This window comes from Phaseolus vulgaris, chromosome 2, assembly GCF_051622355.1.
Source record: "Phaseolus vulgaris cultivar YP4 chromosome 2, ASM5162235v1, whole genome shotgun sequence".
NCBI classification, from domain to species: Eukaryota; Viridiplantae; Streptophyta; class Magnoliopsida; order Fabales; family Fabaceae; genus Phaseolus; species Phaseolus vulgaris.
This window is the reverse complement of record NC_143499.1, coordinates 4,205,849-4,230,861: the sequence shown is the minus strand read 5'-3', so window position 1 is coordinate 4,230,861 and position 25,013 is coordinate 4,205,849. Positions and strand designations below refer to the sequence as shown.

Here is a 25,013-nt window from a genome sequence, read left to right as displayed (position 1 = left end):
TAAATTTTTTTCATTTCTACCCAACAAAAAGTGTACGAGTCCTTAGTAATATACTCATTGGTTCGTTCGTCATATACCGATTAGTCCGACCGATCTGTCTTATTATGAATTTTCACGTAATTATATATTGGTGTAATAACATTAATTTAGATAAATATATTATAGGAATCAATCTTATTAATACACCACTAACTAATTTTAATGTATAATATTTTATTATTTTTAATATTTTAATTTATTTATTCAATATTTTTTATTATATTATATAAATGTTCTGATAATATTATAAAATATTTTGATTTATATATATGATATTCAAATTTTATGAAAAGATACTATAATATGTTATTAAAACTTGGAGAATCGTGTATCAAAAATCTTATGTTCTTAATGATTTAAGTGTCAGATTATTTTTCAGATTTTATGAAAAGATAAAATGATTTGCCATTAAAACTTGGAGAAACAAGTGTCAAATTCATGAAGGTTAATAAATAGATGACCACTCCCACGGAGTATCTCAACTCAAATTTTAACACTATATTAATTATATACACAGGATGTTCTTAGTGACTTAAGTGTCAGAGAATTTTTTTTAAAGTGGAAATCTCTCATTCTTTAGAGGCTAAATCACTACTCAGAACCCTCTCGAATACCGATCTCATTTTGGCGAAAAGAGAACTTTTTCATAATATGGTGTTAAATTTTTCATTTTGATTTCTTACTAGTCTTTGTCGTTAAAAATGTTTCTTTAAGGAGATAATTGTTAAAAATTTAAGTATGGGTTTAAATTTTACATAGAGTAAAAACAAGTTGATCAAACTCAATAAACTTCTTGAATGGATAAAGCATCAGTGATTTGTAATCCATGCACTCATATATACATTACAACACAAACGTGAAATGCCTTTTGATCTGGTAAATACTCCCCCAATGTGGGTTTGAAACAATCTGAGAAAAACCGAACTGAACAACCACACAAAAACCTAGTATAGTGCTTAAAGAACAGCAAATCCTAATGCAATTAATACAACAGAAGGTAGGAAGCTGTTAGATGACATGGCAGATGATGGAGTCAGATCAGAGCGTCCACTTCCAGTAGTTGCAGACGATGGAGTCAAAGGAGAAGGGTTTGTGTCAGACACTGGTTGCAAGGAAGGTGAGGGAAGTATGGAGGAAGCTGTTCAATGGAAAAAAGAAAAGATGCTGACATTAGACTCATAATCAAACTTTAGAAGCTATATATTGAAAACAGTAACGATACTTTTTTAACAATTTGATACAATAATAACAAGGTTATTTTTATTATTTCATATAAACTGGTATAAGTTTTAAACCTAAAAATATGATTTTAAACTGATAAGTTGTTAATATATTATTTTTGTTGAGTAAAGTAAATACCTTGAGGACTAAGAGATGGAGAAAGAGATGGCCCAAAAGCTGCTGGTCCTGCCAATATGAATAAAAATCACACAAAGCATTGGTTAAAATGGAAAGATTCAAGGATTATACTTAAAACAGTAAGTTTTAGGCATATGATGATAGTACCTGGAGCTGGAAGTGGTGAAACTGAGGCTGAAAAATGACAAAAAAGAAATCTTAGTCTCATGGGTAAACAGTATAAGAAGAACTGATTTAGTAAGAAATAAACACTTTTAAGTCTAACTCAATTTTATAAAACTAACTTTAAGTCTAACTCAATTTCATAAAACTAGTTTATAAGATAACGATGATGTTTACGTCCACTTATACTGTGTGAAATATTCTAATCTCTAGTTGATATGGATAGAATGTGCATACTTTTGCATTGAAGTGGAAGATTAGGCAAATTGCAAGCACGAGGAAGAGAGATGGCCAAGGTTCGGTTGATTGGTATTGTAAAGGGAACATTGCCTGTGACAATGAGACAGACACAGTCCATGCCAGTACTTGTGAGAGACTTTATGGAATTGCAGCACTCAGCAGAAGGTGAAGTGCCATTGCCACTGCTGTTTGTGAGGAAATTCATACAAGGGTTGAACACACTGTTTATCATTGATGCGTTGCATGGCGTGGTTACCTGAGCTTTGGCTGGTGCAGCTATCACCAGAGTCATGGCTAATACCACAGTTAGGTGCACAAAGAGCTCCATTGTTTTGGTGTTCAGAACTAGAGTTTGGAAATTGGATAGTGGGAAAGTGCAGGACAAGGAAGTTAATTTATAGAGAGGTGTTGCAGTTGGTTTAAAAGCTCAACTACCATCACCAATAAATGGAATAGGTGAAGAGTTGGAGAGGCAGTGGATTGACTAGACTGAGAGATCGAAAGTTCAGATTGTCAACAACATGATAAAAACTATACTAAAATAAATAAATAATAGAATAAAAAGACACTATCAAAGTTTATATTTAGAATATATTTAATAATTACAAGATGTAAAGATGTAAAGAGTAAAAATTCAATTAAATCAAAGTTTAATTGATTCTGACTTTATCATTGGAGTCTCTACACTACACACCCGAGAACAATTTCGAATTCAGTTTTATTTTGATTTAGGAAAAAGTGAAATTTCATATCCAGTAACTGAAAACTAGACCAGATAGTAAACCTTATAACCGAAAATCCAGGATAATAGTAAAAGACTAAAATACCAAGATAGAAAGAAACTAGGTATATTTTGTACTTAGTTATTTGAAGCTTTTCATTGCCATCTAAATCATCTTACCTAAATCTGTGCTATAAAATGTGAAACAAAACCATTGTTTATTGATTAGGTGAACTGTTCAGGTGGATAACCGAATCTTAGTAGTTGCTCTCTACTTCCTGCCATTTCTCTGCATTTTTAATATACTTTCTCAAGTCGTTTTATAAGAAAAATAAATAAATAATAACTCATACAACTTCCACTAAACTTACTCAACTCGTTTAAGTGGCCATATTATAATATGAGCACAAGAAAAACATATTGTGAGATTACAAAATTGTCATTTAACATATTATTGGCAACATATATTATTGCATGCAAAAGAAAAAGTTCTCAACATGCAATAATATATTTCAACATATTATTGCAACATATTTGGCAAATTAAAGGCAATTGGGACAAATTCTTCGTGCATAATATCAATTTCAACATGTACCTAATCTATTATTTAAAATGACAAAAATAATCTTAAAGAAAAAAAGTGTAATACTTTTAAAATTTATTTTTCAGAATATATTCCTAAATTTGTATTTCCAGAACATATATATTTTTTTTAAATATGTTTTTAGATTTTATGTTCTGGATTTTTTTTCCAAAATACATTATTGGATTTACATTTCCATAACACATTTTTTAATTTTAAAATTTTTTTTTAAATGCATTTTCAAATTGTGTTTTAGATTTTCTTTTTTATAATCTATTTTTTACATTTCAGATTATCTATTTCGAAACAAAATTTTAATTTTTAAATTCATAATTTTAAATTCAAAATAGAAGGTAATTTTGAAAATTTTAAAAGATAATATTTAGGTTAAAATTGATATGGTATAGAAAGAATTTTCAATAATTAAACCTAACTAAAGTTTGTCTAGTCTAGGGCCAAAGCCCAAAAAATATGCCTATATACTAGGGCAGTTTCTTCCTGCACCCCCACAATTTTGTAAATTCCGAAACTGACCCCACAATTTCGGGATCTCGGAGTGTGCTACAGATTCATCAATCCGGAAGTGAATCATGTTGCATTCTGGATGAGGGGGTGTTCCGGAAGCAAAGTTTGCATAAATATTGATTTCCAGATTGCTGAATCTGGAAGCCCAATTTCTATTACGAATTGGTGTATCCGGAATGATTTTTTTCAATTATGAATTTCTGAATCCGGAATGCATATTTTGAATTACGGATTGGTGGATTCAGAATGGTTTTTTCAATTATGGATGTTTTGCATTTTTTTATTTGGATTAACACTATTATTCATGTACTACTGGAAGTATCAATCCGGGAGATTAACGGATGTGCCAATCCAAAAATTTACCGAAAGCGCCAATCCAAAAATTTACCGAAAGCGCTAATCCAAAAATTTACCGGATTTCATAATCCAGAATACAAAAGAAAAATAAATGTATAATTTATATAGTGACAGTTTTATCTTTGCGCAATCTTGTGGGGATGCAGGAAGAAAAATGTAGGGGTGCAGGAAGAAACTGCCATATACTACACTCAATTAATTAACCATATAAAAAACTTACTACATATTTTGGTCAAAATATAAACAAAATAAATCGATTTGTCTACGCAAATAAGTTTCGCAGATGGTATAAAAATTGCTTCGAATTATTATTTAGGTGAAAAATTGGTATAAAATATTAAAATTGCAAATCTATAAGAGGAAGGTTAGCGAATGTTCCTACAATAATCAAAAATAGAAATTAATTTAAAAAATTGAAATAATTAATTATTATATTAATTAAATTAAAGATTATTTTATAAATTAGAAAAATTATTATTACCTAAAATAATTTATATTATTAATAAAATAATTTTTAAAATAGTATCTAATTATTAATTATTAAAATTTTATTTATTAATTATTTATATTCTAAATTAGTGAAGACTAATTTAGAATTAAAATATCCATAGTTAAAACATTTTTAAATATTAATAATTTTTTATTTTTTGTAGTATCTAATTCAATTAATATAATAATTAATTATTTCTATAATTAAAATTAATTATTATTTAATAATTTTCTTATAACGTAAGATATGAAAATAAAAAGTAAGTGATTTTTTCTTTATTGGTGGTGTTTTCAAAGTCTACAGCTTTGTAGACATAAAGTGGTTCATCTCTTTAACCCTAAACTCTCTACAAAAAGTTGCATTTAATCATAAAAATCCAAAACTTTGAATTTCTACCAAATTGGTATGTTCATCACTTTCCATTGTCATTTTCTTCCCTATAAAAAGCCATGCTTCCTTCTTCCAAAACCATCAAACACCTTTGCTTCACCCCTCTCACAACAAACCAATTCCAACATTTTCCATCAAATTAAACACTTGAAATGGCTCACACAAGAATGCACACTGCTTTGGTTTTGGTGGTGATTGGCATGGTGGTTGCAGGAGTTGCAGCTCAATCCAGTTGCACAAATGTGTTGCTGAGCCTGTCACCATGTCTCAACTACATCACAGGGAGTTCTTCAACCCCATCTTCTGGATGCTGCTCTCAGCTTGCCACCGTGGTAGGCTCACAACCACGGTGTTTATGTCAGGTTCTTGGCGGTGGACCAGTTATGGGGATCACCATCAACCAAACTCTAGCTCTGGCCTTGCCTGGTGCTTGTAATGTGCACACCCCACCCATCAGTGAGTGTAACAGTGGTAAGTAGGACAACAACTATTTCATTACACAAAATACAAAAATAAAAATCATTGTAGTACAGAGACTACGAGATACTATAATCTCTACCATGTATAATTTCTACGATGTAAGAGAAGAGATACATATCTATTTATTACATGTTTATGATTCATATTGATTGATAATAAAATATTTACGTCTACAAGCATGTTTCAATTTTCTTTTGCAGAGAGATGTTTTTCATAATTGGTTCAAAAACATTTAAGTAGGGCAACAACTATTTCATTACACAGAGTAAAAAAAAAAAAACCTATGTAACATATGACATGAATACTGATACGACACGGCCACTTATATAACACGAACACGGACACTGAAATACATATAATCTCTAAAATGTAAGATACGGAAACATGATAAATCTATATATTATATCATTATGAATTATATAAATTGATAATAAAGATTATTATCAATTATGTTTCAGTTTTTTTTACCAGAGAAGTTTTTTTCATAATTGATTCAAAATGATTGTTACTTATTTTTATAGTCATAATAAAAATTTATATAATAAATTTGAGTTTTTAGAAAATTGATATGTCTCCTTTTAAAATTGTGTTAGAACCATGCTAAAAGTTATTAGAAATTTAACAAATATTTATTTGAATTAGACACTTCACCAACATCCATTTTACAAATATCTTAAGAGTATCAGTGTTCAATATAAACACACTTTTAAAAGGTGTGTCGGGTCTCATAAAGAGACATAATCATAAAGAGGATTCTCAGTATCAAACCTGAATATGAGTATGAATATTGAGACAGTGTATATGATCTATGGAGGAAATGAATAGAACAAAAAAAGAACTATAAACTCAATAAGATAACCATGATCTGTTTTGATCAAAATTATTTGCTAACTTGACATCTTTTCTCCATCTACAGTGGCTGCTTCAGCACCAAGAGGAACAGTAGCTGAATCTCCAAATTATGCTCCATCAGGTATTGAATAATGTTAAATCTCCACATTTTGAGCAACTATTTTGGTTGATGCTTCACGGTTTCATAACCCATTTTGTTCCTTCTCCAGGATCCAAAACCCTGCCCCCAACTGGTGGCGGCTTTTCCGCCGGAGATTCCATAAAGTTATCGATTCCTCTGATAATTATTTTGGCAGCAACATATGTCTCAACTTTCACAGCATACTGATCCTGTGATCAGTTATTTGTCATCTGCTATTTTTTTGCTTGTTTTGAAATCATTTGGTATTATTGAGTCACCTTAGATTGAAGGGTATTCATTGGTTACATGGTTTTGTATAATCAGAGATATTTGCTCTCTATCCATTATCAATAAAGATGATTTAACTTTGTGGCACTGTCAAACGAAATGAACTTTTAACTGAATCTGAATTTATCCACTGTAAAAGTCAATCCACAGACTAAAAAGCCATACTTGGACCATGGGAACTACTTCAAGCACTTTCGATCTAACACATATCGATACGAACACAAAAATACGTATAATTTCTAAAATGTAAGACACGGGAAACACGGATCTATATATTATATTGTGTGAAATAGTTGATGTGGAGAGAATGTACATACTTTTGCATTGAAGTGGAAGAGTAGGCAAATTGCAAGCACGAGGAAGAGAGATGGCCAAGGTTCGGTTGATTGGTATTGTGAAGGCAACATTGCCTGTGACAATGAGACACACACAGTCCATACCAGTACTTGTGAGGGACTTTATGGAATTGCAGCATTCAGCAGAAGGTGAAGTGCCATTGCCGCTGCTATTTGTGAGGAAGTTCATACAAGGGTTGAACACACTGTTTATCATTGAAGCGTTGCATGGCGTGGTTACCTGAGCTTTGCTGGTGCAGCTACACCATAGTCATGGCTAATACCACAGTTACGTGCACAAAAAGCTCCATTCTTTTGGGGTTCAGAATTAGAGTTTGGAAATTCAATAGTGGGAAAGTGCAGGACAAGGAAACTAATTTATAGAGAGGTGTTGCAGTTGGTTTAAAAGCTCAACTGCCATCACCAGCTCAACTGCCATCACCAATAAATGGAAAAGAGTAATGATATATTGTCACATGGAAAAGAGATATATATTGCCACCCTCTGACATTAACATATATTTGATGCTGCAAACGTAGCAATGATGTGACCGAGTGAGATTACGAGCAGCGCGAACTTTAAAATAGGGTAAAAAAAAATAATACATCGATTCTTAGAAATATCTGGCTGGGTAGTTCTGGTAGGGTTATTACACTGGTTAAGTCATCTAATTGATGTAATATATGATTTTTATTAAAAAAATGATTTCTTTTTCATGAAAAGTGGGTGATTATAAACGTCACATAAGTAACCATTTACAGACACACGCGTAATCAATTTTGCGTGTGCTACGGGTCATATATTTGAGGGAGAGGATGTGTGAGGAAAGTGTGAAGAAAGTGACGGTGTTTGGATTGAGGTATGTTAAGGTGGGATGTGTGAGGAAAGTTTATGGGAGTTTGTGAGTGATGTGATGGTTATGATGAAATTTTAATTTTGTTTAAAAGTGTGAATTGTTACTTTACAGATTAACCCTTGCCTATTAAAAAAATTAATAATAAAATGAGTTGTTTTTGTTTAAAAAGAAAAAACTTTCACACATTTCGTAAATTTAAAAATTATAATTAAAAAAATATATGTTAAATGTAAATATATATAATATAAAAACTATAATTAGAAAAAAAATATGTATTCAACAAATTAAATAAAAACAGAACTTCAAGTAATAAAATTGAAAAATAAATCAAATCTAAAAAAGATATTATTTTTTAATATTAAAAATCCTCTAGAAATGAAAAATAAAAAATACTACAACAACAAAAATATAACGTAATTAACAATAAAAAAAAATTATAAAAATTTATAATAAAATAAATTATAACTCATAAACATAATAACTATATATAGAAATATATTAATATAAACATAAAAAAAATAAAAACAAAATTTCAAATAATTTCTTTAAATATTAAACATATACTATAAAATTAAAAAATAAATCACATCTTATATAAATAAAAAATTACTATTTTTTAATATTAAAAAACTTCACAATAAAGCAATCTAAAAAATACAACATAACAAAAATATAACTTAATTTACCATAGAAAAGGATTTCATAAAAAATAAGGATAAAAACGTATTAGTAGTATAATCCGATATAGTTTAATAATTAATTATTATTATTTTTATTAATATTTGTGTTAGTTAAATTTATTTAATAACTAATATTTATAATAAAGTGTAGTTTTTATTAATAAATTATGTAAAAATACGTGAAAATATATTAATTATATTTTCAGTTTCTAATGAATAATTTAAGTTAGAATAAAATTATTTTAAGTGATGGATTGTTTTTAGGGATTTTTTTGTATTAAAAAAATTAAATATTTAGTATAAAATAAAATGAAAAATGTTTAATATAACCTTTTGGTGAGGACCATGATCCAACACAGGTAATATTTTCAATTTTAATTAGATATAGTATATTTTTTTCTTTAAAAAAAACTAAATTCAACCACATTTAATAAAATATCTTATTAGAACTTGAAAAATAGGTATCACCTGATCTACTCTAATAACTAATATATAAATGAAATATTTTATTTAACTATATTTTTCTTTACACTGATTTATAATATTTTATAAAATAATAAACAAACTTAAAACTTTCTTAAAATTTATTATGATTTGTTTCTTCATTTTAAATATTATATATATATATATATATATATATTTTAAACATTGTACAATAAATTTTTTAAAATAGTAATACATTCCAATGAAGCATTGTGATACATTCAAATGAGGGTAAATTTGGAAATAAGGGATGCTGACATGGCTTTCCTTCTACATCTCTTCATTTTGAGGGAAGAAGATATTTACTGTTCACAGGTATATCCTCTCCTTCACTTCCCTGCACATCCCTTGATCCAAACCATGTATATCCACTCACATCCTTCCTCTTGAACAGTACATCCATGGAAGCAAACAGGGTGTGTTAGTGACTGGGGTGTTAATAAGACATTTTTTAATGAAAAATAATGTGAAGAGTTGAAGTAGGTAGTGTATTGGTTAGGTCAAACAAAAAGTTGAGAAGTCATAAATATGATAAAAATTAAATTAAAATAAATAAATAAATAATATAATAAAAAGATATCGTATTAAAGCTCAATAAATAGACTCAAAATATTTAGAATATATTTATTAATTGTAAGGTGCAAATAGTAAAATTCAATTAAATCAAAATCTAATTGATTTTAATTTTATTATTGGAGTCTCAAGTACATACATCAATCCGAGTGCAATCCCAAACCCAAAAGCCGAAAGTTGATCTATCTTAAAAAAAAAAAATCATACCCAGTAACTGAGACTAGACCAAACCCAATTTTGTATACCTGTAGTCGAAAGCATAAGATAACAGTAAAAGATTGAGATACTTGGTATTTTGTAGATATTTGAAGCTCTGCAATGGCATCTCAAACATCTTACCTCAATATGTGTTATAGAATGTCAAATAAAACCATGTTTATTGATTAGGTGAGCTGTTCAGGTGGATAACCGAATCTTGGTAGTTGCTCTCTACTTCCTGCCATTTCTATGCTTTTATAATATACTTTCTCACATGAAAAACATATTATAATAATATATAATAAACATCTTATTATAATAATATATAATAAGATTATTGATGAGTTAAATAAAATTGTCATTTAATAGGATCTTCAATATATTATTGCATGCAAAAGAAAAAGGTCTCAACTTTAGTAACATACTTGGCAAACTAAAAGCAATTGGGGGAAATTCTCCCATGTCAATTCCAACATGTAACAAAAATAATTGATATTTAATGAGTTTCTCCTAATAAAAGTGAAAATAAAAAGTAAGTGCACGTGTTTTTTTCTTGATTGGTGGTGTTTTCAAAGTCCAAAGCTTTGTAGACATAAAGAGATCGTAGAGGGTAGCCTCAGATGCTTTAGTTGTTTATCTGTTTAACCGAACTCCCTTCAAAAAGTTGCACTTAATCATAAAAATCCAAAACTTTGAATATCTAACAATTTATAATGCCACCCCAAAAATACCAAATTGGAGGAGTGGTTCACCCACATCACCTTCCATTGTCATTTTCTTCACCCCTTTCCCTACAAAACCCCATGCTTTCTTCTTCCAAAACCATCACACACCATTGCTTCACCCCTCTCACAACAAACCAATTCCAACATTTTCCATCAAATTAAACACTTCAAATGGCTCACACAACAATGGACACTGCTTTGGTTTTGGTGGTGATTGGCATGCTGTTTGCAGGAGCTGCAGCTCAATCCAGTTGCACAAATGTGTTGGTGAGCCTGTCACCGTGTCTCAACTACATCACAGGGAATTCTTCAACCCCATCTTCTGGATGCTGCTCTCAGCTTGCCACTGTGGTACGCTCACAACCACAGTGTTTATGTCAGGTTCTTGGAGGTGGTGGATCAACACTGGGGATCAACATCAACAGAACTCAAGCTCTGGCCTTGCCTGGTGCTTGCAATGTGCAGACCCCACCCACCAGTCAGTGTAACAATGGTAAGTAGGACAACAACTATTTTATTAGACAGAGTACAAAAACAAAAACCTAGGTAAACAGGGACACAGATACATATAATCTCTATAATGTAACACACATGGAGGATTCTCCAGTTAAACCTGTAACAAACTTGAGTATTGAGTATGAGTATTGAGACTGGTATGTGTATGGAGGAAAAGAATAGAACAAAATAAGAACTATATACTCAGCAAGATAACCATAATCCGTTTTGATCAAAATTCTTCTGCTAACTTGACACCTTTTTCTCCATCTACAGTGGCTGCTTCACCACCAACAGGAACAGTAGCTGAATCTCCAAATTCTGTTCCATCAGGTATTGAATAATGTTAAATCTCCACATTTTGAGCAAGTGTTTTGGTTGATGCTTCACGGTTTCATAACCCATTTTGTTCCTTGTCCAGGAACCGGATCCAAAACCCTACCCACAACTGACGGCGGCTCTTCCGCCGGAGATTCCATCAAGTTATCGATTCCTCTGATAGTTATTTTGGCAGCAACATATGTGTCAAGTTTCACAGCATACTGATCCTATGATCAGTTATTTGTGATCTGCTATTTTTTGCTTGTTTTGGAATCATTTGGTATTATTGAGTCTTCTTAGATTGAAGGGTATTCAATCTATTCATTGGTCACCCTATTGGGTTACATGGTTTTGTATAATCAGAGATATTTGCTCTCTATCCATTATCAATAAAGATGCTTTAACTTTGTGCCACTGTCAAACGAAATGAACTTTTAACTGAAACTGAATTTATGCACTGTAAAATAAAAGCCATAATTTGTTTAATTGATATAATGCATGACTAATATTTTAAAATGAAAGAGCTAGCACTCAAAAATATTTTTATTTTGGATGGGTAAAATGATATCTCTAATGTAAGAAGTCTAAAACATAAATCATAAAGACAAACTTTTGTTTAACTTTTAGTTGAGTAATAAATATCAAAGAGAAAGAAAGAGATAACCTCTAAAATTAATATTTAAAGATTATTCAAAAACCAATTTAAACGTGTATTTTATCAGACAACTTGGAAACAGAACAAATATCATATCATACTCATAGGTACTTGCTTCCTATTAATTTACATTTATTTAAATAATTTTTTATTGCTATGTTACACATATTTAGCAGGTTTGGCCATAGAATGGCATCTCTCATATTCTTTGTCAGTCATCTTCTATATCATCTCTGTTGACAACCATCATTCAGGGAAAGCTAAGATAGATTAAACACTCTTGCAGTGTAGGTTGTAAACCTTGAATAAAAGAAGCAATAAGATTATTAAAGAATTGTAGAATATAAACAAGTGAATACTTTGTCTAATAGATTTGACATGTCTATCCTTTTTTCACTTGCGCCATGGAATGGAACTTGAGTCCCACAGACTATTTATTTTCATTTGTACTAACATTGAAACAATTTAGAAAAATTAAATAAAAGCTTGAAGAAAGAAAGAAGAAACACATAGGGACTTCTGTTTGACCTCAGTGCATGAATAGTCTGCAACAATATTGTTTCCTTAGCAAAAAAAGCTGGTTATGTTTAACATAACCTATTTTCAAACATGCACTACATGTCCAACTTGAAACTGGGACAACACGACAACATCGTCACCCTCACTAACGTTGTTTTGGTTCGTTTCTAACTCCCCAAATTTCCTCCACCCTGTTTCGTTGAGAAATTATTAAAGGCAAATTGTCATATCAGTTCACAACCAAAATCGAAAATTGTTACTTGAGTTAGCAAAATAACAAATAGCACTCCAAGTTAGCATGAAAAGAAAAAGGCTTGGTTTCACAATAGAATAACGTAGTCTCAGGAAATTCGCTCAGCAGGATAAATGGATAAAAATTTAAAATGCACGCACAGAAACAAAGAAATTCATCTGCAGTGCAATGGAGGAATAAGCCCATAAAACCATAAATCCATTTACAGTGCAATGGAGGAATAAGCCCAAAATCAACTACCTTTGCTACCACCCTAGCAGCTTCCCTCACCCTGTTTGGTTGAGAAATTATTACATGGTCCTAAACCAATTAATATTGTACCGTTAGTTTCTTAGAAAATAATATACAAGACAAGAGAAAAAGTTTAACCACTTTATTCTGTTTCAGTTTGTTCTTGGGTTTCTGGCCATTATAGAGCAAACCTGGCTCATGCTGAAGAGATTTATTTTTCCTTTTCAAACCAGCTCAAACCCCGGCTTAAGCAAGCTATTCAACAGGCTTCAATTCTAGACCATGTAGCACAGACACAAATATGAACACTGTAATCTACAAAATGTAGGACATGACAAAACAGATGTGTTTATGAACATCATTATGATTATTTAGATTGACAATTAAGATTTATATATTCAAATATAACAATCTGAACATATTGTTACTAAATAAAAAATGAACCTAATCCATTTATCTAAAGTCTAAAACATAAAAAGAGGATTTAATTCATTTAAGATATTTCACCCCCTTCTTGATCATCATTGAAAAAGACAATGTAGTCAAGGTTCATCTAGAGACAAATTAGCAACTTGAAATAATTCTACAATATACGAAGATATGATACAAGAATAAATAAAAATGTTCTTAATAATACATATAAAATTTAAACATTCATGATTATATAGGATTCACTCCTTATATGTATAACTACAATACAAACTTACACAAGTTTCTAACTTACAAAACAAAACACCGTGTTTGCCCTTATTTACATTGTGTGGAGTCGTGTCAAATGCCCAAAAAAACATTTTTTTTTTTAAATATGACACTTCAACATAGTGTTTGATGTGTTATGTGTGTCTGTATCTGCTACATGTGAGACAAAGGAACACACCATTGAAGGCATGTCTAAGTTTCATTTATAACAAAACTGATGCATTGACAGACTAACACGACTTCCAAATAGGCACAGCAGAACACATGAATAAATAGGTAGCATGTCATGAACCACATGAATATGGAAACTCAACAAGTAGGAGGTACAGACAATCACATTTCATGGAGATAACTATTAGTGTGTTTGGATTACCGTTTCAAACGGTGGTTTGCACTTTCCAAGGTACTAAACAGACACAGAAGATAAGTGTTGGATTGAAGCAAAGGAGGGCTTAACTTAGTTTCAATTCAACCGTTTTTCAGACACATTGTAAATATTAAATGTCCAACTTGAAAGCATGACAAGACAAATAGACAAATGAATAAAGATCTAGAACTCTTCGCAACTCAATCTCTACATCTGGCAATTCCTGATGAAAAATAGAAGTATGTTCCAAAATAAGCACAGAAATTAACCTTATATGGACAAAAACTAGGGTATAAATTTGACAACGAATCTGTAAAAGTTCATTGCAGGTGTAAAGATTTCCATCCATTTATACAAGGCAAGTTATTATAAATACTTATCTCATAATCTGATAAAACATGAATATGACAGAAAGTACAGTCTTGCAGTCCCAAGGAACTTCAAATCAAAACTAAGTACGTACATGATATCTAAATATGGCACAAAAATCAAGAACGTGATCTTGCGCGTACAAATTCTTCTAGTCTCTCCCACACATCCAATGCCGCAGCCCTGTCCTGATGTCTCTTATTCTTACTAATCTGCAAATGGCAACAAGTTAAACATGCGATTAACCTACAAGTTTAACAAGTGAAATCACAATATAGCAGAATACTAGATTGATATAATAATAGAAGAAGAACCCACTGAGATAATCTTGACATTCCACTGCTTGACATTCTTTGCTGACTCCAAACTATCATCTTCAAATCGCATGAAAAATCCAATAACTGCAAGAATGGATGAATCACAAAGGTTCAGACACATATCGACAGTTTTACAACATGTATGAGTGAAGTGTTCAATTCATGTTTGAATTTATGACAGGATTCTTAACACAATTTTAAAAAGGAAAAATACATTAATTTTTAAATTAATGTATTTGACAACGAATCTGTAAAAGTTCATTGCAGGTGTAAAGATTTCCATCCATTTATACAAGGCAAGTTATTATAAATACTTATCTCATAATCTGATAAAACATGAATATGACAGAAAGTACAGTCTTGCAGTCCCAAGGAACTTCAAATCAAAACTAAGTACGTACATGATATCTAAATATGGCACAAAAATCAAGAACGTGATCTTGCGCGTACAAATTCTTCTAGTCTCTCCCACACATCCAATGCCGCAGCCCTGTCCTGATGTCTCTTATTCTTACTAATCTGCAAATGGCAACAAGTTAAACATGCGATTAACCTACAAGTTTAACAAGTGAAATCACAATATAGCAGAATACTAGATTGATATAATAATAGAAGAAGAACCCACTGAGATAATCTTGACATTCCACTGCTTGACATTCTTTGCTGACTCCAAACTATCATCTTCAAATCGCATGAAAAATCCAATAACTGCAAGAATGGATGAATCACAAAGGTTCAGACACATATCGACAGTTTTACAACATGTATGAGTGAAGTGTTCAATTCATGTTTGAATTTATGACAGGATTCTTAACACAATTTTAAAAAGGAAAAATACATTAATTTTTAAAAATCTCAAATCTTTATTTTCAATTTATATAATTCATAATTGTGTCCATAACTAGCTTACAAACAATCAATGAGAAGCAAGCAGGGATTGATGTATATGTGTCTGTGCTATATAGCTTACAAACAATCAATGACGGTATAATATACAGAAGGAGTGGAGGTGGACTTACTTTTGTTGAAAATTTCAACATGGTCCTTGAAAGGCCATTCCTTAAACTGCCACTCCTTGCCCAACACGAAAACAGCAACAACCCGATCCCAGTCGTCGGGTTTAAGAGTAGAAGGCTTATCCCTCACTTCATAAGCGGTCACAACCCTATCCCTACTGAGCTTCTTCTGCACAGTGACGCAATCGGGCCTGGCACCTTTCATCTGCTTCACCTTAACATCAGTGGGTATATAAACACCGTCCTCCAAGAACTCCTTCACGTTGTAGATAGTGATAAGCGTCTGAAAGGCACTGGGGACCAAGATGATGGGGACGCCCTCCCCAATTTTGGTGCCCTTCAAGTGCATCTTGGGCTTCGGGGTGGGGTCGTAGCCGCCCATGTCGTCGGAAAACCCTAAACCCCTGTCATCGGCGGCCATCAGGCGACTCTTGGCCACGAGCCCGTCCTTCCTCTGCTGCGACTCCATCCTCTGGCGGTCCTCCTCCCGCTTGGTGGCGGCGACGAGGACGCTGTAGAAGTCGCGATTCTTGCACTCGAGGAGGGCCTGGCGGTCCTTCAAGGGCCTCTCGACGGAAGTGATGAGCGAGATGAGGTCCAATTTGTCGGGCTGATCCTGGGGCTGGGCCTGGGCCTGGGCCTGCGAAGGGAGGAGGGTGGATTTGGGGGCGAAGGAGGGGTCCTCGGGGCGGTACTCGATGGAATCGGTGGAGGCGAGGGTGCCCTGGAGGTAGTGGAGGAGGGGTTTGCGGTCGGGGAGGGTGACGGAGGGGATGCCGACGGCGAAGGTGTTCTGGATGTACTCGGTGTGCTTGAGGTGGTGGTTCTTGATGTAGTGAACTAGGGTTTCAAGAGTGTAACGGTTGCCCTTGGTGGAACGAAACGCGGTCTCCACCCAGCAGGGGAAGGTGTACTCTTCTCCGAATCGGAACTCATTGTTGAGACGCACGATCTTCTCCACTTCCCCTCTCATCGTGAACTCTCGAAGCGCCGACAGCGGATCCATCGCTTTCCGCCGCTGTCACTGCAACCTGCGCTCATACGATAGATTCTCTGTTCCCAATGCTCTGTTCACCTTTCGCTACTATTCATACTAAATCAACTTTTATTTTCTTTGTGTTTCCTTATGTAGTGTAATTTACAATGATTTTTTGTTAAATGGGTACATTTTTTTTATTTCCAAAAGAAACGTGTATGTGAAGTATAAGTGTAACGATTTTCAAAGTGTATATCTTTTTCTTCCAGATATACATTTTATTTTAATTTAAAATTATATAATTATCTAAAACTATATTATTTAAATTAAAAAAATGCAGATAAAGCCCTGTTTTTCACTTGTTATCTCTTACAATCTTACCAAATTCATAATTCTTTGTCAAAAATAAATCAGAATTTCATCTTCACATCATTGTAAATTATTTTACTATGGACTCAAGTAAAGAATGCTGGAGAGAAAAAAGGGCAAAGCATATAATGATCCAACTTCAGTGATTCGAATTATGAGAAATTGCATCTATACAAGGAACACTTTTTACAAGAGTAAAATGGTTTTTGAGTCAAATATGGTAAACTACACTTAGGAAGATGCCTTAGTATCATCACTGCTTTCATTCTCAATAGTTCTTTCATTCTCAATGGTGCTTTGTTCCATATCTGCAGCCTTTCCCAGCAAAATCCCAAGCTGTGTGAAGAAATCACGTGTTATTATTATGTGTTCATAAATTCAAAAAACTGAAAGATCATAAGGAAAACCCACCTTAGCCTTTGGAATCCCACGACCTTCTTTGTCTTCCTTGGAACAAACAGTGGATGTCATGATATCTGCGTCACATACACAACTGAAACTCAGAACAATATCTTTAGGGTTTAGGCAAGCTTTGTAAGGGGACAAGACTTCTCTTACCTTTCTCAATTGCCCAACCGTTACTTTTCAAAATCTCAGAGATGATCACAACAGTTGGAATAGCTGAGATTCAATTTCAATTGAAGTTAGAAAAACAAAAAGTGTGTGATTACTTTCAATTAAAAAAAAAAAAAACCTAATCGCAGAAGTAACAGGCAAAATGCATCCATCAAGAAAGTAAAAACGCAGAAAAAGATTCAAGAATTTATACCCATGCCAAGTGCACAGAGCTCGATGTCATTGTCCTGCTTTATGTACTTCTGCATTGGAAAGAAACACAACAAGATTGAGAAACGAAGCCATTTCATAATCCAATTTCCAGAATCCGCAATGCACATGTTGATAGAAAGTACGAAGAAGAAAGAGAGTGATGATACCTTGGCGAGATTGAGGTAGAAGAAGAAAGGTTTCTTGGTTTTCGAAACCTGAATTCGAATTATCTTCTTGCCTTTCTCTTTGACGGCACTAGTGTCGGCGTTCTTCTTCTGAGGAGCACCCTCCATTATCTCCATTGCCATCAGATTTTGCAGTACGCTACTATCACTGATGAAAACCTTCTTCAACTGTACAGTTTCCGTTGACGGAGACGCTTTTATAGGAGTCCTTGACCAAACCGAAAAGGACACGTGTCTACCTTGGAGGAGTAAAAATAAGTTATACTTACCTAACCATTAATTAAACAAATGTTATAATGTACTAATTATAATTATTATAAAATCTAAAAAAACACTTTGTTATCTATTTTTATTGAATTCTATGTGTCACAAACACTACCACAACATTAACAAAGTTATACGGAAATATGTATAATTTCTAAAATATAGAATACGGAGACACATTTATATATTATTGTTCTCGTCGGTTGACTAACTCTATCTCTTCTAGCATTTGTTCTATCTCTTGTTATTCTGGAACTGAACTGTGTTGAAACAGATGAGGCCTTACTAGTTGATTGCACTTTGACGATCAAGTTAGTAAAGGGTTTACTATAATTTAAAAAGTATTAAGTTTTAGTTTTAGAAACAACGGACTTTTACATGGCTTTTATAACTTACCTCTTGTAACAGTTTTCTCTCACGAAAATCTAATCTCAACTGAAAGCATACTCAACCGGAGAAACATATTTTGTTCAGAGACGCCTTTTCTCAAGGTGCTACAACAAAACGAAATACTGTATCCAAGTAGTAATAATAACATAATAATCACCTACCAACAGGACATCAACTCATGCGCCAACATCAGGGGAACATTCTGTTTACAAGGGCGTCCTACTCATGGTGCAACGTTAACCACTACGTGCCCTATAACACACGAGCTTAAGTTAAAAGAAAACATTTACTCGACCTAGACTTCACACGCACTAAACGTACCCTTAGATCCACAAATATCCTTTATTAATAGCTTTATATTTACGTATAAAAGGTCGCTTCAATTATACCAAAACAAATTTGCTGACCAAACTAGGTCCAACAACCGAGCTAACTGCCTACTCCATGTACCAAAATCCAACCTCCGAGCACTAAGCCCTGAACGATCTCCAGTACAATTATATAATTATAAATTATATAAATTGATAATAAAGATTTATCTACGTAAATATGTTTCAATTTTTTAGTAAAAATATGTTTTTCCATGTATGGTTCAAAAGTATTTGTTTCTTATTTATATAATCATAATAATTTATACAATAAATTTTAATTTTTAAAAAATTAATATATTTTTTCTTCAATCCAATAAATATTTTTGATATAAATAAAGTGTATTACAAGTATCAATTTCCAATATATATGTTGAATACTAACACAGAGCCTCTTAAATTCGATTTGCAAATGACCTATTCAACACAGCTGTTATCCAATAAAAAAAAGTGGATAAGAAGAAATTTACGCGGCATTTGGTTTGGATTTAACCGGAGAAGGGGACTTGAAGCGGCGAACCTACCAAATGTGTTGCAATATTTAATGCAAGTAAATCGACGGCAGATAGGGTGCCACGTGGAGAGTTGGTCTGAGCGAGAGAAACAGGGGAAAAGAGGCTATCCTGTTTTTTGCGTTTCGATTGTTGAAGATGGAAGAGGGCGAACTCGTTGGGTGTGTGCTGTGCAACACCGTTTTCTTCATCATCTAATTCGATTTTTAGGTAAAGAAAAGTTAGAGATAGATTAAGAGAACAGAAAGAGAGAGCGATAAAGAGAGGGATCTTTCATTTTCTCGGGAAAATGGAGGATTCTTTCTTTGACATGGTGGAGTTTCTGAAGAAACCCTCGATAACGGAGACATTCGTCGACATTTTGCTATGCGCCGTTCCGATTTGGTTGGCGGTTATGATCGGCCTGCTCATCGGCTGGTCCTGGCGCCCGCGCTGGACGGGGCTCGTCTTCCTCGGCCTCCGCAGCAAGTTCCGATTTCTCTGGACGGCGCCGCCGGGGTTCGGCGCTCGCCGCCTCTGGTTCGCCTTCACCGCGGTCTCCGCCTTCTCCATATGCCGCACCTACTGGTTCAATTTCAAAGGCAGAGCCAAGGCCAAAGCTCAAGATCCCTCGCCTTCGCAATCTGATATCTCCGACTCCAACGCCACCGACCGCACCAATCGGTAGCTCGATTTCCACCTCTTTACTGTCGCCTGTTTTGCAATTCGCATTGATAACATTGTTGAATTGGTGTTTAATTATTGGCTTTGTAATTTTTCTTAGTACCAGCTGTCAGATTTTATGATTTATTGTGCTGTGTTGGTGGAAGAAGAATTGATCGGTTTGTTGTTTACTTGGCTAATTGGTTAATGCACAATCATTAGGTCCGGTGATTGGGCTGAGGAGAGGGGGCAGGACACTGTTACACAAGCTGATTTGGAGCATTTTCTTCTTCTTCTTGAAGGGAAAGATGGAGTGATGGACCGGCAATGTTTTATGGAGAGGTCAACACCAAACATGCAATACAAAGCTTGGCGTCATGATCCTGAGGTAGATTCCGAGGTTCAATTTTCATCTGTCTATACATATCTTGCAGCACCATCTATATTTGATGATTATTTCCTTTTGTATTTTCACTTCTACCTTAGAAATAGATCACCGTCTGATGTTGTATCTGGATCTGTTAGCAGACAGGTCCTACAGTTTACCGTAGTAGAACCGTCTTTGAAGATGCCACTCCAGAGTTGGTGAGGGATTTCTTCTGGGACGATGACTTCCGTCCTAAATGGGATCCTATGCTTGCATACTGCAAAGTGTTGGAGGAATGCCCTCGTAATGGGACAATGATTTCTCACTGGATTAAAAAGGTATTTACCCCAAAGATCTTGAAGACTGTTGTATTTTAACTGTGCAATGATACGGTTTTCTGATTCTTCATGTACTCCTTTTGTCTGTAGTTCCCCTTCTTCTGTAGTGATAGAGAATATATTATTGCTCGAAGAATATGGCAGTCTGGAAACACGTACTATTGTGTCACTAAGGTATGGCTCTAACATGGTTCATTATAATTTTATGGCATTTCCTCTTGTTTATACTCCTCTCCCGGTGACTAGGCCACAGACTTCTATCACTGGAAAAGAAAGTCCCACTTATGTGATGACACTAACAGTGAATGTTTCGATTTCTCGCTAGAAACAATTGAGTAATGAATTAGGAAAGGAATAAGTGGAAATTGGTCCCACTCCCTCTCCCCTCACAAATTTTAAACATTTTTTTAACTAAGTTTCACGCATTGAGTTGATAATTTAATTTGAACTAGTTATTTTATTAATGTAGTTATTCAGCATGATAACAGCAGAATGGCCAATCCCAAATTTGTTATGGTGGTTAGCAGGTAGTATGAGGGTTGTGCTATACTGAAGTTTACACATACAACAACAGTAGTTGTATCTTACTATGTGAGATTGGCTACATTATACACACAACATCATTAGGCTCGATTAAAAATCAAAGTTTTAGGGATAATATTCTCCATGGTATCTTACTTCATCTATAGGATTCAAAATATTCTCTCTACTCTGCCCACCAGTGTCCTCAGTACCTTTTCTGTATATGCCTAAACTATCCTAACCAATTTTCTTATGGTCTTTCCCGGATAAGTGCTACATACATCAGTATCTCCTTGTATATAAAGTGTTGATATATCTTCCTGCCAACCTTACCCTTAATATCCATAAAGCGATATCTAATAATACATTCTGATTATTTTATAATATGCATTTATATCCAGGTCATAGATAGAATATCTCGCCAACATAATTAAATAAGAACAAGATAATTAGAGGAAAATCAGGAAGGACAACCCCATCATTATAGAAACCGAATTGCAACTCTAAAGGGACAAAACTCACTATAAATAAAGAAGTGAAACCATGGAAAAACAAGACATTAATGCTGAATGTTCTAGATTAAGGGATCTCCATATCTCTTGGTTAGAACAATAATCATTTTATAACTGTCCCCACACATCTTTACACGCTAATACTCTTCTCTTTTTATTCTTTTATAGCCCAACATACTGTAGAGTGTGGTTTGTTTGTGGATTGGATTGAATTGATTTTGAAGGAAAAATCTCTCTTCAAACACCTTAGTTTTGTTATTTGATTGTCCGGTTGATTTGATACTTTGATTGTAAAGTTCAATTCAATCCTATCCAATTTATTTTGAGTTAGACTGCATTGGTTTTTTGTTTTTGGTTTTTGGTTTTTTGAAAGAGTTTAGAAATATTAAAATAAATTATGCAATATTGAGATGCGCAAATTAATCCTACATAAAAAAACACATCTCATGTAGTTCACAACATAGTTCAAATTGTAAGTTAAAGATAATCTCATAATCTCTTAAAAAATAATATATACAATAGGTGACAAAGTCCTAGTAAATACAAGTTCTTAAGTGCATGGATATTATAACTACTGAATATTTTTTATTGAATACACAACAAAGTTTATTTTGGATTTGTTTTCAAAATAGATTCTCACTTTCAATTTAATCCAATGAAAAAAGATGTTATTTCCTGGCTTTTTTATTTCAATCTGATTACCACAATTTTGTATTGGATTGGTTGATGAACACTCTTAGTAGAGTATAGATGATCGTATGATGATAGAACTTTCCTTTGAGTTTTTTTAAGTACTTTGTGATCTCAAATAACTCTCAAAAGTCTTTCTCCGTTTTAGTTATCCAACTTGTATCCTCTGAATGACATTATTAATTTATCCACCATTTTGTATTATTAATTCAAGATACTTAAATTTAGAAGCTTATGTTATGGTATGACATCTCCCATTTTTATGTCCAAGTTATTTACCTATGTGTCTTGTTAAAATTGCAAAACACACACCTTGTCTTGCTCCAGTGAAACGGAAACCTTTTTTATTCCAATGTCTATCTCCAATGCTCAAGTTTTACCTTTCTTCCTTGCTTTTTCAATCAAAATATATTATTTGCAAAAAAAGCCTTTATTTTATGTCCCTAATATGCATTTTTATGACTAGTTAAACAAATAAAGGCTTGAGACTAAGTCTTGATGCAGACCTATTATTATAGGGATGTCTTTAGTCTAGCCATCATGACTTCTCACACTTGTAGTTACTCAATCATACATGTCTTGTGTGGTTGTATAGTCTGGATATAGGCCATGTAAATACCATTTTTTCCCAAAACTTCTCTTAACTCATAATCATATTTAAGTATCTTTACTTTGCTATCTTTCCTAGTATATATTTGAATTTGTTCAAGCAATTTGAATTTATTGTTTTCCATGTGTCTTTCATTAAATGTGTTGTTAATTACAAAAAAGACGCAAAAATAGATATAGAATATTCGAAGTAACCACAATGATTTTTCCTATTCAATCTCCAATGTTGTAGGGGGTATCCCATCCAAGTTTGCCAATACGGGATAAGCCCAGACGTGTGGAGCACTACTTTTCTAGTTGGGTAATCAAACCAGGTAAGAACTGTCAGAACAATTATTATTTGCTCGCTAACCTTAAAACAATTCACTGTTGGTTGTTTAACTACTGATTATGGGAAATCGATGCAGTGGAATCTCGCAAAGGAGATGGTCAGCTGTCTGCATGCGAGGTTACCCTGTTACATTATGAAGACATGGGGATTCCCAAAGATGTTGCCAAGTTGGGAGTTCGCCATGGAATGTGGGGAGCTGTCAAGAAATTGCACTTAGGAATGAGAGCTTACCAGAATGCTAGGAAAACAGAGTCTTCTTTATCAAGATGTGCATTGATGGCAAGTAAAACAACCAAGATTTCTTCTGACAGCAACATCTCAGAGCCTTCGTCTTCCATGGAAGATGGGATGCAAGCCACGTCTAATACCGCACAAAAGGGTCATGGCATTGATTGGAAGTGGGTGGCTCTAGGTGGCACTGTTGCCCTGGTTTTGGGTCTTCATAATGGGGCTGTAGGGAGAGTGTTGTTATTGGGAGCAGGGCACAGAATTGCGCGGAGGTGAGTTGTCCAGGATCTGATCAATGAGAAGAATATCTACTTATCACCATTCAGAATATTCATCATAAATATATTTAGACTTTCATTTATCAGTGTCGAATGCTAATTTTGCTTTATTATCATTATCATCACCATTTTTATTTTATTTCTTCTATTGGTTTCATCGTCTCGCCCTTGCCATTTAGAATGATAAGCTGCAATTTCATGCTATTGTGTTTTTTTATGGAACAAAATCCTGTAAAACTGTGAAGCACAATTGTCCATATTTTCCCAGGATCAAAACAGAATTAAGCATAAGGGACATAATAATATAATGTTAAAGATTTTGTCGGATTGAGGCGATTTTAGGTTGTAACAAAAGAAGAAAAAAAATGGTGTCGTGTCGTATCTATTATAAAATCCTAAACTAGAGCTGTTGAGCTCAATAATTCTGTGACTGCACTTCTGAATGGGGGAATGCATGTCCTATGATATCATGTTCTGCGTTATCCAACATTTCGTCAGGACCTTCGACTAGGGAAACATGATTTTGTCCAATTTTCTTTTTCACAATTGGACAGCTCAAAATTATAAATAATTTAGTAACATGTTGGATGGTAGTTTTCACACATGACAATCTTAGCAAATATTTAATTGATACATAAAAGGATCAATTTATTTAATTGATACATAAATTGATCAACAAATGAAATGCAAAATAGAAACATCTTTTACAACTTATATTGTTGTGTTATGCACTTCATTTTTCAGTACCACGTTATGTATCCAAAGGAGTCTACCAGAATATAAAAATAGTTTGCATTTTTAAAGGGGAACGGTGAAATTGCAAACTATTTATCATAAATAATGATACGAACATTTATATTTATATGACACAGACAAAAAATATATATATAATTATAATATGATACAGATTTATATATTATATAAATTGACAATAAAGATTTATATGTATGAATGTTTTATTTTTT

General features: G+C 33.3%; 6 protein-coding genes across 9 annotated transcripts; 3 read left to right on the top strand and 3 right to left on the bottom strand.

Annotated features, from left to right (window-relative positions):
• Positions 1-810: 810 nt before the first annotated feature.
• LOC137810361 (non-specific lipid transfer protein GPI-anchored 20) lies at positions 811-2,145 on the bottom strand. Its single transcript, XM_068611588.2, has 4 exons — positions 1,798-2,145; positions 1,546-1,572; positions 1,399-1,446; positions 811-1,177 (listed from the first exon to the last, which is right to left on the bottom strand). Exons 1-4 carry the CDS (start codon positions 2,126-2,128, stop codon positions 996-998), a joined length of 588 nt encoding a protein of 195 aa, XP_068467689.1. The 5' UTR covers positions 2,129-2,145; the 3' UTR covers positions 811-995.
• Positions 2,146-4,969: 2,824 nt separating this feature from the next.
• LOC137810354 (non-specific lipid transfer protein GPI-anchored 26) lies at positions 4,970-6,526 on the top strand. The gene is made up of 3 exons (XM_068611580.2): positions 4,970-5,337; positions 6,263-6,319; positions 6,408-6,526. Exons 1-3 carry the CDS (start codon positions 5,019-5,021, stop codon positions 6,524-6,526), a joined length of 495 nt encoding a protein of 164 aa, XP_068467681.1. The 5' UTR covers positions 4,970-5,018.
• Positions 6,527-10,494: 3,968 nt separating this feature from the next.
• LOC137810351 (non-specific lipid transfer protein GPI-anchored 26) lies at positions 10,495-11,695 on the top strand. The gene is made up of 3 exons (XM_068611578.2): positions 10,495-10,950; positions 11,229-11,285; positions 11,374-11,695. The coding sequence occupies exons 1-3, from the start codon at positions 10,629-10,631 to the stop codon at positions 11,496-11,498; spliced, it is 504 nt and encodes a 167-aa protein (XP_068467679.1). The 5' UTR covers positions 10,495-10,628; the 3' UTR covers positions 11,499-11,695.
• Positions 11,696-12,272: 577 nt separating this feature from the next.
• On the bottom strand, positions 12,273-16,892 carry PHP (PLANT HOMOLOGOUS TO PARAFIBROMIN). 3 transcript variants are annotated; one of them, XR_016518374.1, is made up of 6 exons: positions 15,703-16,824; positions 15,309-15,391; positions 15,085-15,202; positions 14,685-14,767; positions 14,461-14,578; positions 12,273-12,638 (listed from the first exon to the last, which is right to left on the bottom strand). XR_016518374.1 is itself a non-coding variant. In XM_090298125.1 (3 exons), exons 1-3 carry the CDS (start codon positions 16,703-16,705, stop codon positions 15,110-15,112), a joined length of 1,179 nt encoding a protein of 392 aa, XP_090154251.1. In that variant the 5' UTR covers positions 16,706-16,892; the 3' UTR covers positions 14,919-15,109. The 3 variants fall into 3 exon arrangements, 1 of the variants encoding a protein (XP_090154251.1); XR_016518373.1 differs by lacking the exon at positions 12,273-12,638 and having other exon boundaries at positions 14,291-14,578; XM_090298125.1 differs by lacking the exons at positions 12,273-12,638; positions 14,461-14,578; positions 14,685-14,767 and having other exon boundaries at positions 14,919-15,202; positions 15,703-16,892.
• A 278-nt stretch (positions 16,893-17,170) lies between these two features.
• Positions 17,171-18,184, bottom strand: LOC137810352 (uncharacterized protein At2g34160). The gene is made up of 5 exons (XM_068611579.2): positions 17,980-18,184; positions 17,814-17,862; positions 17,603-17,665; positions 17,456-17,520; positions 17,171-17,380 (listed from the first exon to the last, which is right to left on the bottom strand). The coding sequence occupies exons 1-5, from the start codon at positions 18,118-18,120 to the stop codon at positions 17,276-17,278; spliced, it is 423 nt and encodes a 140-aa protein (XP_068467680.1). The 5' UTR covers positions 18,121-18,184; the 3' UTR covers positions 17,171-17,275.
• A 1,243-nt stretch (positions 18,185-19,427) lies between these two features.
• Positions 19,428-24,187, top strand: LOC137810349 (uncharacterized). 2 transcript variants are annotated; one of them, XM_068611573.2, is made up of 6 exons: positions 19,428-20,194; positions 20,396-20,561; positions 20,702-20,878; positions 20,969-21,052; positions 23,444-23,525; positions 23,619-24,187. In XM_068611573.2, the coding sequence occupies exons 1-6, from the start codon at positions 19,821-19,823 to the stop codon at positions 24,044-24,046; spliced, it is 1,311 nt and encodes a 436-aa protein (XP_068467674.1). In that variant the 5' UTR covers positions 19,428-19,820; the 3' UTR covers positions 24,047-24,187. The 2 variants fall into 2 exon arrangements, with proteins under 2 accessions (XP_068467674.1, XP_068467673.1); XM_068611572.2 differs by having other exon boundaries at positions 19,443-20,194; positions 20,699-20,878.
• Positions 24,188-25,013: the final 826 nt, after the last annotated feature.